The sequence below is a fragment of the Dasypus novemcinctus genome, chromosome 3 (assembly GCF_030445035.2).
Source record: "Dasypus novemcinctus isolate mDasNov1 chromosome 3, mDasNov1.1.hap2, whole genome shotgun sequence".
In the NCBI taxonomy this organism is placed as follows: Eukaryota; Metazoa; Chordata; class Mammalia; order Cingulata; family Dasypodidae; genus Dasypus; species Dasypus novemcinctus.
In genome coordinates this window covers 36,442,246-36,458,016 of record NC_080675.1, presented here as the reverse complement: position 1 = coordinate 36,458,016, position 15,771 = coordinate 36,442,246, and the positions used below count along the sequence as shown (strand labels likewise).

The window sequence follows — 15,771 nt, the reverse complement described above, 5'->3', positions numbered from 1 at the left end:
CGGTACTTCTGGGACTTTTTCCCTTTCACAGTGCCTGGCTGTTGGCCCACCTTGACCTGGATATAAATGTTAGCTGTCCTGGGGTCCCGGTAGTGTGGTGTGCTGCAGGCTGCCCTATCAGCATCCCTGACTCTGCGCCCAATACCTCCTTCCTCAACTGATCTTTTCTCATTCTTCTCATCCATCCTGACTCTCTCCTTCTCTGCGAATCTTTCTCTGGTGGAATTAAACACTGCCCTCTGTGGCCCCACAGCCCCCCACAAATACTCCGGCCATAGCCCTTGCAATCATGCTATTGGCTTAAGCATGAGGCCCTATCTTATGCATCACTGCCAGTTAATGAATGAAAGTGTTCCCATAGAGCAATAATAATAATAGAGCCAACATTTACTGATCCCTTATTCCGTGCTGAAAGTCTCAGTGCTGAGTCCTTTACGGGCGTTATCCTCACATCCACCCTGTCAGATTGTGCTCTGTCAGATCCTGCACGCAAGGCAACTGAAGCTTGGAAAGGGCAAGGCACATCACTGAGCTCACAGAGCTGGTGGGAAGGGGGCCGAGATTCACACCCAGGCCATTCTCCTCCTGGCTGCTGCCGAGCAGTGACGCCAAGGGCTTGGTTTCAGCTGGGGTGGGTGAAGAGGAGCCCTGAGGGCTGTTGTCATGTTTTGCCTCAAGAATTGGAAACTGATCTGGGAGTCCTGGTGGAGAAGACCCAGCACCATCCTGAGACCAGCTTTGAAAGGAGGGGCTCATCTATTTGAATGAAACGTGAAATGGAGAAGTTTGACAGGGCCAGGCTAGAATAATCTCTGAGCTGTGCTGGAAGCCTGCAGGGTGATGGAGAGGGGACAGGGGTGGAGAAAGATGATTACATGTTAGGGGTGTCTGATCTGGGCAGAAGGAGGGTTCATAGAAGGGAAAGGGGCACCCAACATTCAGTGGTGTGCCCAACAGGTGCTCAGGACTCGGCTCGGGGTCTTTACCTCCATATCCTCACCTTGACCCTCACAACAACCCTCTGAAGTAGAGCCAGTGATTGGCCCTATTTTGCGCAAGAGGTCACTGGAGCTCAAGCGGTGAGTGCCTCCTCCAAGGAGATGGGCTAGCCAGTGGCAGAGACAGAATTGGAAATCAGGTCTGTGAGATTCCAGAGACAAAGTCCTTTCCACCAAGCAGGAACTGTTCTCTGAGGAAGGCCCAGAGGCACGTTCAGGCATGGGGGAGCTGGAATTAGTAAACCACCAAAAAACCCCGGTGGAGTGCCTGCGTGTGCCAGACTCTGCTTGCGTCCTGCCTTGCTCGCACACCCTGCTGTGCTCACGCTGCTCCGTCCAAGGTGGCAGCGGATCACCAGCACGCTTTGCAGACTTCAATCTATAAAACCTGCTGTGGAACTCTTACCAGTATTATTCGTCTGCTAGCGTTGTGAGGCTTTTCCGATCCTGGATAAGCAGCTGCAGCCTGCAGACCCGTATATAGCCAGCACTGGAAGGCAATAAAGCAGTGGGGTCTTGCGACCACATGACTGCCTCCGGCTCGACCGGAACGCGCAGCAGACACCGACGTATCCCCAGTGCTCTCTGCTGGGCGCTACTGAGCACCTGGCCTTAGGCCTCTGTTCCCCCCAAAGCAGCCCGGTGTTCTTTGGTATTTCATTCGTTCGGGTGGAGGGGAAGGTACGGCCGCGGTAGCCACACCCACAGAACAGAGGCCACACCCACGGCGGCCTGGAGCCCCCCGTTTTCCTGCCTTGAGACCCAATCACGTCACCGCATCCAGCCTTCCCTTTAATAAGCCAATTCTTGAGCCAAATCCCGAGCGCTCTCCACCTGGCCCTGGACTCTTTTGATTGACAAAACTAATCTCTCCCCCACCCCCTCGGCCGGCTGCTGCTGCCCGCAGCCTCTTGCAAATCATGTCCTGGGCTGCTGACAATTAGATAGAAGACTAGGGATTCGGACGCAGGAGGGTTATGAGGTTATGAATCAATCGTGGGGCCTCGGGTGAGATAACAAACTGGGGAGCCGGTCTCAGACACCTTGCCACAACCCTTCGTGCCTCCTGCTTGATTTATGAGTTGGTAATAACCTCTCCTGGTCTCCTGCCCCCTATTATTTTTCATAATGTGCAGGGAGACTTTCAATTTCAGAGACTGGGAAAGAGCAGAGTCTGAGAGGGGGCGTGTGGGGCAGCAGGGAGAACCCCGTCTTTTCCCGGCAGCTGATAGTCTTTTCTGCAGTTTGGGCCGCTGAGGGGCGCAGGTGCCGCACAGCGATGGAGACCAGCCAGCCAATCCGCCTGGCCTGGGAGAAGACCCCAGGGAGGTGGTCCCGGCAGGCCCGGTGCAGGGCTGGATACAGATGTGATGCTTGGGTCCAAATCGCCTTCCCTGTGTGGCTTTAATTGCCCTGCTTGTTCAAAGCCGAGTCAGAATGACTCAGAGGCCTTTCTTGATAAGGGAAAATCACACTTTGGACCAAAGCCAGTTAAAAGGCGGTTTCAAGACAGCCATTTCAGCAGGACTGTGAGCCAGGCTTTGTGCAGAGGGCTTTGTGTACGTGATCTTATTTAAACCTGTATGTAGGGGGTACTTCCCGCAGCTGGCAATGAAGAAATGGGCATTGGGATGCACAAAGGGGAAGAGACCCACACAGGGTCACACGTTTTGTAAGGGACATACCAGGAGTTGCACTCCTGTCTGTCTGACTTTATAACACTGTGCCTATTGCCTCAATTGCTTGGTAAGCAGCTTAATATCTGTTCCTTGGAAAGACTCAATCCCATCAAGCAAACATACTCAAAAATGCTGCTAAACTTGCATCACACTGTTTCATCTACAAGTATTTCCTTCTTGTCTACCCTCCAAAGTCCAGTTTAATGTTTCCTCGTACATTCAGTTTTCTCTACTACCTAATTGTTGCAATTTTTTGTTTGTTTTAATGAAGGTATAAGGAAAAGCTTAAAACTATAAAGACTGCCTTACTTAGAATACCCTTTCATTCAAATGGAGATAAAAATCTATTTACATCGTAGGATATTAGGGTAGGATCATTCCAAAACCTGGAATATAGAAAGTACTCAATGAATTATCAGTTCATTAGCTAATAATGGTAGTAATTATTAAATTAATGCCTGTGCTTCAGGAAAAAAAATTGATAGAATATCACTTTTTTTCAATTGCTTTTTCTGTATACTGCTTGGAAAGTTATCTAGAAATGAGAGAGGCAGAATGGTAGGGTAGAAATAATATTTGGCACAAGACTGCCTGGATTCCAACCCTGGTTCCAATAGGAACTAGTTATGGGGCCTTTGACCTCTCTGGATAATCTTTAAAATAAGTATTGTCTTAGTTTGCCAGGACTGCTTCAACAAATACCTTAGGCTAGTTGGCTTAAACAGGAGGAATTTATTGTCTCTCCAAAATCAAGACATCTGGAGGGCATTCTTTCTCCAGTCTGTAGAGTTTTGGTAGTGGCTGGCCAGCAGTCTATAACTCAATCTCTGCCTCCAGCACATGGCCATCTGTCTCTCTCTGCTACTGCTGCTCCTGTGTCCAAATTTCCCTTGCTTAGAAGGACTCCAGTCATGTGGGAATAAGCCCCACACTGATTCAGTGGGACCTCGCCATATCTGATAACATCTTAGAAGATCTGATTTACAAATGGGTTCCTACCCACAGGACCGGGCATTAGGAGTCAGTCCATAACTGGTATAATGGTTGTTAGGTTTTGCAGAATTATCTTCAGGGTGGTATGTGAGAACAGGGAAGCAGTGCCCAGCTCTGGCTTGGTACACAACAGGCCCTCAGGTAATGTTGCTGCACCTGTCACGGTGATGAGTATGGCATGAAACCCCCTCTCCAAGCTGGTATTGTTAACTGAATTGAGTTACCACAATATTTGCAGTTGGTGTCAGAAGCTGTTGTGGAAGTTGCTATAGAAGTTTTCTCAACCATCATAGCAGCTTACCAGGATAACCAGAATCCAACAATGGTAACAAAAGGCAATAATTAATTTTAGATAGAGGAGAAAAATGATCTGCCTCAAATTCTTTTTAGAACAGAAAGGAAAGAATGATTGGGGTTAGCAGGCAGAAGAAGAAAGGAAAGAAAGAGAAAAGAAGAATGAAAACACGTTCTCCTATGGGTTATTTGGACAATTCTTGGCTGATTCTGCAGGGTAACAATTGCAGGTCTTTTGAGGGGCATAATATTATGACAGCTTTCCTTTTCTGACTTGTTCCTGGGTTGAATGGTTTGCTTGCTGCCACAGGCTGGAAGCTAGCCACTCCTGAAATATAGTCCATGCCCAGGAACGCCTGCCAGCCCTTAGGCATGGTTGTTTGTTCAAGCCCACCAAAGCCCACCCACATGGGTAAGGGACGGCCATGGAGCCCATGCTGCTGCAGATCGAGGGGCAGCAGCTCTGCCCTCATCTGTCACACCACTCCCCGGAGGAGAAAAGTGACGGTGATGGTGGCCACATTGGTAACAGGGAACCCGTATCTGTGGTCCCCACGGTGCTAGGGGAAAAATGGAAAAGGACTTTCATCACTTTGCCTTCTTTATTAAAAAAAAAAAAAAAAAAAAAAAAAAGCTTTATGTGAATCTTGTAACCCTGTGACCCAAAACTGGGGCCTAGTAGACTAGAGAGGAACAATCAGGCTGGGCAGTGAGCACATAAAGCCGAGAGGGGGTGGAAACCCAGACAATGGTACTAAAGGCCAGGGTTGGGGTGGAGGGGTATGAGTGGGGGGTGGATATGATAGCAAGGAAGGAGTTTCAGTGTGAATGAATACTAATTAGTGACATGGATATTAATGATGACAGTAATTAACAGGGGAAAGGAAGGGCTGTCATTGTCCCAGGGTGAGTAATCAATCTTGGCAGGTGATAAATAATGGTTCAGCAAGCTCAGCAGAAAGATAATCCGCCTGCCCGGCGGGGAGAGCTGGAGCTGATGCTGGAAACCTCTCAGTTTCCAGGCAACCCACAAAAAAGAACTATTTTTCTTTTGAGGGAAAAACAGGTTAAAGTCTCTTCCCCACCCCCAATTTGGGGTTATAGTTCCTACTTGATTTCTGCTTTGTTCTTCATTTCCTAGGACAAATGTTGAACTTGTATAATTTGCAGGAAGTGAAGACACACACAGACTTACGCTCTCTCTCCCTCTTTCAAAGAATGTAAATGAATAGAAACGATTTTGGTCCAAAGTTTAGCTCATAAATGTCACTTGGGAGCAAGAATGGGAAAGGCTTAGAAGTCCTGCTTTGGGAATTGAAACATGGGGGACCTGCAAGATCTGTTGGTAAAGCCTGGACCTCGGGGGTGGGGGAGTAGGCGTGGGGAAGAGTGGATGGGGACCTGGTATCCCTGCTCTGCAGGGTTAATTTACCTTCCAAAGAGTCAGGCAGGGAGAATGGTCTAGGCATTCATCCCACTTCTGGCCACCAATCAAATTTCTGGGAAAATTGATTTCTGGCAAAAAGGCAATGCTCATTAAACCTTTTTTGCTGGATTTCCAGTCTTTCAGCTTGGAGTCCAGCCCAGAAAAGGTATTGTCAGGCCCTCTACCTCAGGCCCCAGACCCATGACAAGACTAGGATATCTAGAAATGTCCCTTCCTGAGGTGACCGCCAACTCCAAAGATCTACACTGGGTTAAAATGAGATCTTTGGATGACAAAAGTGGATTGACCAGATGTTCAGAATGTTCCAGGAAATTGGTCTCCCATGCATATCATGCTGTCCTTAGAACTTTGGGCTTAGTTCTTAGTGCCACATTTTCAAAGAGAGGCAAACAGAAGGGAATATATTCAGAGGACTGTGATCAAAATGGTGAGGGAGCCCAAGCCAGGTCATGGCCTGCAATGGAGAAGACATAGAGAGAACGTGACCGTATATTGAAAAGACTCTCCAAATATTTGAAGGACTGTCTCACAGAAGAGGACTGGGTTTGTTTTTCCATCATCAGAAGGCAAAACTAGGGCCAAAGGAGAGGCAGTCAGAGAGGGGCAAATTTCTGTTTAGAGAGATTAACAGTGATTTAACTGGAATAGGCTGCCTAGGGGGGAGTTCTGAGTTCCCAAGTATAAGAGTTTTTCTATATAGAGGAATTTACAGCATCTGTTGTCCACGATACTGTAATGGGAATCATGTATTGGCTAGGGTTAGAATAGATAAGATTTAAAAGTTCCTTCTGAGTCAAGATTTTATGTTAATTGACACTAGGGACCATAATAGATAACCCTCGAAATTTCAGGGGCTTAACCTAACAAAGAGTTTATTTCTCAATAAAGTCAGAGTCCAAAATGGGGCAATTTAAGAACCCAGACTTTTAATTTTTATTAATGCCTAAGTGTTATCTCATGAGAATCTCCTAGTTATTCAAATGTGGTGTCTCTTTAAGCCAAACTCAGCAAATAAACTCATTACTTTGCCCCACTATATGGAACATGACTCTCAGGAATGAGCCTCCCTGGCACTGAGAAATTATGACCAAATGCCAAGCATCAGTGCCTGTGGAAATAGACCTTGACTGAAAGGGGAAGCATTAAATAGAAAAAGAGTTGTTATGGCTAGGAAATATCAAAGTGAGTTGGGAGGTCATTCCAGAGGTTATGCTTATGCAGCTTTCACTAACTGCACAGTAAACAAAACCTCAAACAAAGGTGCTCAAAGTACTCTAGAGATGTCTTGACCCAATAGGCAAGGCACACAGCCACATGAAACCAGCACATTTTTGGTGGGCCATATTTGGGAATATATGATCATTTATTTCCCCAATATAACAGAAGTAGACTCATTTATAAATTCTCAGTCATAATTCTTCTACCCCTTTTATTTGAACCTATACTTATCACTATACCTGTTAAAGATACATCCCAGAGACTTAAATCTTTGGACTTCTTGTATGCCATTGAGCCCTGAATTTCAGCAAAGTTGGGGACAAAACCTACTATCCAGTTCTTCAGACTTGCCCAGGACAACTAACAAAATGATGATGATGGACAAATCTCATCCCAAAAAACAAGGAGATTCTACAACTGCAGACAAAATACTTCTTTCCATCTGCCCTATAATATGTAAACCCTCTCTCAATCTGAAGCAGTCAGAGTGGACATCATCCCAAATTCCTCAAGACAGAGGAATGAACAAACATAAGGGATGGGGGCAGGTAACCAAGGGCCAATGTAGATTTGTTGTTATTGTAGATATTATCATGTGGTAATGAAAGAATTTGTAGCATTGATATAAAGATAGTGGTAACCAGAGGTTCAGAGGGGAGTGGGAGGGATGAATAAGTACAGCACTAAGCATTTTTAGGACATTGGAATTGTTTTATATGGTACTGCAATGATGCATACATGACATTGTGTATACATGACATTGTATGTTTGTCCAAGCCTGTAAAACTATACAACACAAAGTATAAACCATAAACTATAGACCTTGAAAAAAAAGATCCCAGTCTCCTTCCCTTTTGTGTCTCAGCCTTCCTCTATGCCCTTGGAGTCCTCTCCATTCAGCCATCAGAGGGAAATGAAAGGGTGTGGTGTGGAGGGTGACATGGAGGTTTTATGGTCCAGGACTAGAAGGCATATATCACACTTCCTCCCATATTCCATTAGCAGAACTCAGTCCACACCCAATGGCAGCAAAGCCTGGAAATATAATCTAGCTATAACCCTTAGGATGGGGGAAAGAGGTTGTCATGACCACATAGACGTTTTTGCCATAGACACAGAGGCTTTTTCATTTAGGGTGGGTCCATGCCAGGGGGAATTAGAGATTTTCATGGGAGTGCATGACTTCATCTGTCATCAAAACCTGGTGTTCTCAGGAAGCCCTGTAGAGCTGCTTCTAGAAATATGGAGACAAGATCATCCTGAACCTTCAGAGGTAGAGATTTTAGGAAAAGGATGGGAATGTGACTATGCAAGTGCACCAGTCAATGGAAAGAGTTGTTTAGAACTGAAAAGTGTCAACCCTATCCAGCTCTTCAGGAGTTTGCTGATTGCAATTAGGACTCTCTTAGGTAAACATGTTTCTTCTGCCAAGGTTAAACCCACAAGGTCTTCAGCTGAAACTGCTTTGTCGTTGCAGGTACTGATGTTGTGCAGTGGCTTATGAAGAACCTTTCCATTGATGACCCAGGTACTTGACCCTTAACCCTATTTTATCAGCTAGGTATCAGTAAACACCCCCTTAACAAGCTCCAAACTGGAACCCTCCTGAGAACTGGGCTTAGAGATGTGAATTGCAAGATGTGGACTAACTCTATTTATGAAGAAAATTAATTTATTTTCTCCACTGAGTATCTGTCTTTAAATTTAAATCACCCTTTGAGGAAATGAGCAACTATTTAGAATGCCAAAGAGTCCAATATAATAACATGTGAAATGAGATGAATTCTCGTTAGCTGCAGCAATTAAAGATAAGTTGTAGCACTGTCACTGAACAGCCTTCTAAAGCCAGCTATTAAAATTAGATTGCCTATTCACAATTAAGATGTTTAATTATTTGCTAAGACTCCTTCTGTTTCTGCTTCTGCAAGAAGTGAAGGAATGATTTTTTTCAACTTTAATTGTGTACTTCAATAAGGAAAACCTTACCAGTAAAACAACAAAACCCTGGCCAATGAAACATTTTCCAAATCTGTCCTCCCACCAGAAAATAAGTGAAATTTATTTTCACAGCATAATTAGGAAATCGGGGTTTCCAGAAAAATGCAAGTTCCGGATAAAAGTAAAACTTATTATCCATGCGATGTCTTATTTAATTAGCATCCTTGATGTCCAAAGGTCATATTTTTAAAGATTCACTACTATACTCTGATGTTCTTGGGGGTCATTATTAGATCTCTTTGCCCCAAATTAAATAGTCCCCAACTGCTATGCTTTTTAAAAGATTTTTTTCTAAGTGCCCACTGTAGGCATCTGGCCTTCAGTCTGTGATTCATGCTGGGCCAGTCTGTAAGCCTCTGGCATCTCTGTATTTTATCCTGACTACCGTTGTCTATGAAAGAATCCAATGTACATACAGTTAAATTACGTAGAGTTGCCAGAAATCTCACGGCCAGAAAAGAAAGTCATTAATGGAAATACTTTCCTTTACCACCTTGACCGCTCTCACAGCCAGTGAAAATTCTTAATTCCAACCAACTTCTTAACTCACAAGGGAATAATCGATAAATGCTAACCCTTTTAAGGTACAGAACCCAAACTGGCTACCCTACATGTTTCCTTTATTCAGCCTGGACTTCTGCTTGCACAATTGTAAAACCTGGGCTGAGTAAGTCTACCAGATTAGTTGCACTTGCTTAAGGTCACTGTTTCTTTGGATTGTGATGCTAAACTTAGGCATGCTTTCCCTCACGGTGGTGTCTTCTCTTCCATGAACCCTGGTTTCTTTGTCATTCTCAAAGAACCACTGTATTGCTCACATACTATTATTATGAGGTTCTGAGACCCCTAAACCTGCTAGTGGTATGTGAGAATAGGCTTCAGGGATCCTCTGGCCCTGACGTGAGAAGGTTTTGTGAAAATCCCAAATGCTGAGGGTCATCTCTGTGAAGGTCTGTTAAGTTCCAGTGCCTGTGGGAGGATATCAAGTTTTTGGGAACTGTTTGGGCTTCTGAGAAGTAGTTGTGTAGGAGGAGGTAAGAAGAGCTCCCCAGCCGGAAATGGAAGGATGAAGATGGGACAAACCAAGGCCCTAGGAAGCCAGGCATGTCCAGTGTCCATTCCTCCCTTCTTTCTTTCTTCCTAGCTGCCACATTTCTAAGCAAAAACCTTTTTACTCAAAAAATAAGGTGAGAGATTTAGTTCCCAGGTCGATGACACGAGATCCACTTCCTTACTGAATTTCATTCTTTCTTCTTCTTGGGGAAAGAGTAGCTGTGGATGATGAAACTTCACTTTTGGTTGGCACCATGTCTCTTGGAGCATCTAACTTTGAAAAGGAAATTGGTCATCACTAAGCAAATAAAACAAAACTCCATTCACTCTTATTCTACCAGTTACAAGTGTATCTTTCTTTAAGAGAATAGAAACCTCTTGAAATGCTTGCAAATAAAACCAGAACAAGTCACCATAAAAAATCAGACCTTAGGTAATAAATTCTCCCTAGAGACTTCTGGAGCATGTCAGTAATTCCCATATCCAAAAATTAGTGTCTGTGAGTAAAGGGACTTTTATATTTGTGAACAATTATAATGTGTGGTAGAAACACATAGATTTACTGTTTTTCTTAACTCTGCTCAGAATAAAAATAAACTCTTAGCTATCTACATGAATCTATTTATGACTGGTGTTAAAATAACACAACAGGTTGACAGTAGAAAAAATAGAGAATGTTTCTATAAGTTTTGCTTCTTTATGCCTCTGCCCACTCCATTGCCCTCCCCCAGTTTCTGAGAAAGTGTGGTTTTACTCTATGTGCAGAAGAGACAGGCACTGCCCTCTCATCCCTGGTGAGAGTGTCTTATGGGGGATGTGATGTGAATCCAAAGTCTCTATGGGAGATGAGGCTGCTCTTTCAATGCTGGGAAATGATTTTTTAAATGACAGAATTAAAATTATGAATCAGGGCCACTGTCAGTTTCAAACATTTAAAATGTACCAAAATTGCTAAGCACTTTACATGAAATATCTCGCTTAATTAAATACAGGGTTCTGTTTGTTTGTTTGTCTGTCATCTATGCCAATGCTCACACTCTTGACCATGAAGCTGCACTTTCTTCTGGAAAGTCTTGGGGTATTTTGATCAATGTCAGACACTCAGAACTGGGATCCAGAGGAGGTCCGCACACAAGGCAGCCCTTCCCAACCATTTCCCCCTCCCCACCCCACTGGAACCATCAACACAGTTACCTGGGTGATGACACCTGACCTCTGGTTGCCTTTCTGCCCTCCCAACTTCCATGTCAACCAAGGAGCCCTTGATGCTGACAATTTCCTAATTATGTCTCTCTCCATGCCCTGTCCCTGCAGTTGAAGCAATACACTTGGGAAGTCTTATAGCTGCCCAGGGCTACATCTTCCCCATCTCAGACCACGTTCTCTCCATGAAGGATGATGGCACCTTTTATCGTTTCCAGGTAGGCCTGCCCAGCTCCTCCTCCTGCAGAGCCTTTTCTTCTCACCATCATCTGAGCTCAGATTAGAACTACCTAGAAAAACTGAGGGCATGTAAGTGAACCACCCTGCCCCAAGAAAATGTTCCTCTCAGCAGTTTGTTGCCCCACCCAAAAACAGTAAAAGGCAAGAAGAGAAAAACCCAGTCTTCACTTGTTGGGCATTTTACTCGTATTTCCTCACTTATTCCAAAGAACAGCCCTCTGGGGTTAAATACCCACTTTGCCAATGAGAAAACGGAGGTGTTAAAGAATTAATGAGGGAAGCAGATTTGGCTCAGCTGATAGAGCATCTGCCTAGCACATGGGAGGTCCAGGGTTCAAACCCAGGGCCTCCTGGCCCATGTGGTGAGCTGGCCCATGCACAGTGCTGATGCATGCAAGGAGTGCCATGCCACTCAGGGGTGTCCCCCATGTAGAAGAGCCGCACATGCAAGGAGTACATCCTGTAAGGAGAGCTGCCCCACTCAATAAAAGCACAGCCTGCCCAGGAGTGGCGCTGCACAAATAGAGAGCTGACACAGTAGATGACGCAACAAAAAGAGACACAGATTTCCAGTGCCACTAACAAGAATCCAAGCGAACACAGAAGAAGACACAGCAAATGGACACAGAGAGCAGACAATGGGGGGAAAGGGGAGAGAAAAAAATAAATAATGAGGTACTTAGGAAATTAAGGGGGCAGTCTTGATTTGAACCCAGGTCAACCTGATGGTAAAGTCCTAGATCTTTCTACAAAATTATGCTGCCTTCCTGGTGTGAAGTTTCAATGTGATACCTAATCACCTTTCCTACCCATCATTTTCTAATCCTTTTATCAGATCCTGTCCTAGAGGGAATTGGAGAAAAGTTAAGAGGTTGTTTCAAGGTGTAAACCAAAGGGCTGGGGGCAGAATTCTTCAGACAGGGTTGAAAGAGAAAAGAAATCCAGAGCCTGTGTACTCAGTAAACTGGGCTAGCCTGACTTCTGGAGACTTTTATTATCTCAGGATAAGACATTTTTGCCCTGTAAACTAAGTTTCTCATTTTTGCATTTATTTTGTTTACCTTGGATTTCATTTCTCAGCAAATTTCCTAAAGAAAATTGACTCATCTCAGCTATGTTTAAGAACATGGGCGAGTGAGGGTGTGGTGTCAGCAAGAGGAGATGGGGACAGGCCTGTCATAAGTGAGGGTGCAGGGACACCTGTCGCGGGGCAGGGGGGGCAAGGAGGCGGGTGCATATGAGTCCTGACTGCGTACTCTTTTGCAGGCTCCATACTTCTGGCCTTCAAACTGCTGGGAACCTGAAAACACCGACTATGGTGAGAACCAAAACTACCACCCACATTTAGAATTAAGCCTGGGAGTCCTGAAGACAAATGTTTTGGTGGCTGGGCAACTGGGGTACATTGGGGTGGGGGAGAGGCAGCATTGCCCTGCTTCCTCCTTTCTCATCCTGTTGACAGGTAATAAACGCCCTGTTCCAGCTAATGAGGGAAGACAGAACACTTTGAAAGATAGCACCCTTGGAAGGGAATGGGGGAGGGAAGTTTTATCAAGCATGGCCAGTATGTTCATTTTGTGGGGCCATGGAATGTAGAATACCATGGTCAACACTATGGGACAGTGCTCCTTTCTAGAGTAGGGTTTCAGGAAGGATTGGTTCAAGGAGCCATCGCCCGCTGACCCATTTTGTTCTACAAATCTGCTAAGACTTACTAAGAACTCATTGGTGGGCTTGATGTTTGCAAGTTGAAGGAAAGGGGAAACAGACAGGGAAGGGTAGACAGAAGTCACTGTGGACTAGGAAAATAAGCCGTTAGAGCAGATGAAATGGGGAGCAGTTTAAGCAGGGGATCACCTCTATCCAGGCAGCATTCTATTAGACTCTTTCCACATATTCTCAGTGGAGACTATTTAATATTTCCTATGTAGCAGTTCTCTGAGAAAGTGATACTATCCCTATGTTCACATGAAGAACCTGAGGCCCATAGAGACCACATCCTCATACTTATCACACTATATTCTAGTTGTCTGAATGCCCATACAACTGTAAGCCCCATGAGGGCAGGGACTCGCCTACCTTGTGCATAGCACATGCCCAAGGCAAGGTTGGCACTCAGGAAATATTTGCTGATGGTTCAAGTTCATTATTGAGAATGATCAACAGACTCTCACCAGAGGTGGCAGAATTTGAACTTGAATGTGGGTGGCTCCAAAGCCCAAGCTCCTTTCATAGACCCATGAGTGATATATGTGAAGGTTGCAGCAGCAGCACCTGCCCCTTTGCTTGGTGTCCTTACCACTGTCTTAGCTGTTGCAGCAGGCCAGCCTGCTTTTCTCCTGGGGACAGTGAGCTCAGTGAGGTCTGCATTTTCTCCCAAGATTCTTTGCTGGAGTGTCTGGGACAGGACAGAAGCAGCAGCAGAGAGCAGGAGGAGGTGTGCAGCTGGGTGGGCTCAGAGGAGCCCCACCGGGAGGCCTGGCTGTGCAATAAGCTACACCCTCTGGCTCACTCATTTGAAAGAGGGGAAATCCATGGTGGGGAGCCATCCTGGGGATGGAACATGAGCGTGTGATTGCCTAGTAAGGCTACTATGCTTGTTTCATTTCCAAGTGCAGAGGATAGCACTTGTGCAGAAAGGCACGGCACTCGGATCGCCTGCTGGGCTATCAGCCTGCATCAGCGCGGGCACCTCTGAACCCGTGCTGCACCCTAGTGATAAGTGAATCCAGCAAGGCTCAGAAAGGGAGCAGCATTTGGCCACTCATAAAACAAGTGTTTCTGGGACTGAAATATGGCTCATGAAAGCCTGACTTGGAATTCAAATAATTATAGCTCCTTCGTGGCATGTGGCAGCCCTGTGCCCTTGTGAATGTGCAAACCAATATTTTTCCAAGCAACTGAGAGGGTGGGAGGATGGTGGGGCCAGATAACTGGACCGAAATCAGATGAAAATATTTGTTTGAATATAAATGAATGGCATTGGGCCTTTCTACCCTGAGTACAAAAGGCAGTTCTTTCCCTTCCTCTACATTTCATTATCATTTCATCATTTTAGTTGCACGACATGAACAGGGATAGAAATCAGTTTATTTTAGTCTGCCACTGAAGCAAAATTATTGTTTTGAATTCCTGTGCCTCAATTTATAGGACATCAGATGGAGAAGTCAAGGTGCAGGATGCAAACATACTCCCTGGCATTTCCCAAGCAGTTTGGTTAGAGAATCAGAAATTTTTTACCAAAGAGGAATTCAGCACAGCAGGCCCCAGGCTGTTCAGTCTTGGCAAGTTCCTAAACGCCCTGTGCCCTAAAGCTTCAGGTTAGAATCAGAATAATAGTACTCGTTTCCTAGCGTTGTTGTATGAGGATTGGATGAAATGATGCATGTAAAGTTTAGTGTGTGGCACAAATATGGAGTCAACAAAAACTATGGTAGGGGAGCAGGTGTAGCTCAGTGATCTAAGCACCTGCTTCCTATGTATGCGGTTCCAGGTTCAGTCCCCGGTACCTCTTAAAAACAAACAAATAAACTGTGGTAGTGGCTGATATTTTCACCAAGGTGGTAGCTGCTATTATTGTTCTTCTGGAATGGTGGCTGATATTTTTACTATTGTGTTAGTGGTTGATATTATTGAGGTGGTGGTTGTGATGCCCTTTCTCATGGCCTAGTATGAGAGGTCTAAGCCATGGCCTCTCCTTTAAAGAGGAGCCCAGAGAACTAAGACGATTACACATCAAACAACTAGAGGACAACTTCATCTAGTGTGAGATGGGCACCTAACTGATGTAGTATGGAGTGCTGTCAGGGATGGAAGGCTGTGAAACTAAAGCTAAGAATTCAGCTTAGTTATGATTTGAATTGATGAAGAACTAGAAAATTTCATTCATTCAGCACTTACTGAACACCTACTCTGGGCCAATTACAATATCATCGGTGTGAGTAAGTCACAGTCTTGCCCCCGACCATTCCAGGCTGGAAAAGGTGGCAGGATGGGGAGAAGAAGGCATGATGAGGGGTCTGATCTGAGCATTCAAAGGTTTTATGTTGATAAAGAGTGAGAAGGTTGAATAGGTTGGGAGGGACAGATTTATAAAAAGACTCCGGGGTGCTAGAAAAGAGAGCTCTGTTATGTTTGATCCTGAGGCCCTGCAGAGAAGTGAACCATTCACCTGATAGTTTGCAGCCGGCCTTGGGAAGAGAACAGAACAGCTGAGACTGATATAAAAGGCCTAGAAAGAAATTATTGCTACCAATCATTAGCTGCTGATGTAACTAGAAAAATATCTTGAATGAAAGGGGGATAATGGTAAAGACAAATGAGAGTATATGGATAAGAGTCTTCAAAAAAGAGCCAGGATGTCATCAGAGGGGTCACGCTTATGCACATCTCAGCAGGATCCCAGAAAGAGCCACAGTAGATACAACCGCAGGTACTGGTGCTCCTGAGGGCTATGGAGACACACAGGTTCTATGGTCATGGCAAATGACTCTGGAGTTCAGTGTCTTGTCAGTGGGCCCTACTTTTAATTTGTATTCCTGAATGTGATGGAGTTGGACTCAGATGTGACCTTTCTACACATGCCTCTTCTGTCACTTTTACTGAACCTGTGGTTGACAGTGGGGTTGGTGAATACTCAGGAGACTTA

The 15,771-nt window shown here is 45.0% G+C and overlaps 1 protein-coding gene across 5 annotated transcripts in view; it reads left to right on the top strand.

Moving 5' to 3' along the window:
• Nucleotides 1–15,771, top strand: part of RGS6 (regulator of G protein signaling 6) — a 620,371-nt gene that overhangs the window by 498,599 nt on the left and 106,001 nt on the right. For all 5 annotated transcript variants that reach the window (XM_058293121.2, XM_004452000.5, XM_012522723.4 and 2 more), the window contains exons 4-6: nt 8,107–8,157; nt 10,995–11,101; nt 12,390–12,441. In XM_058293121.2, coding sequence (XP_058149104.1) covers nt 8,107–8,157; nt 10,995–11,101; nt 12,390–12,441 — 210 coding nt within the window. The remainder of the gene's footprint in view (nt 1–8,106; nt 8,158–10,994; nt 11,102–12,389; nt 12,442–15,771) is intronic.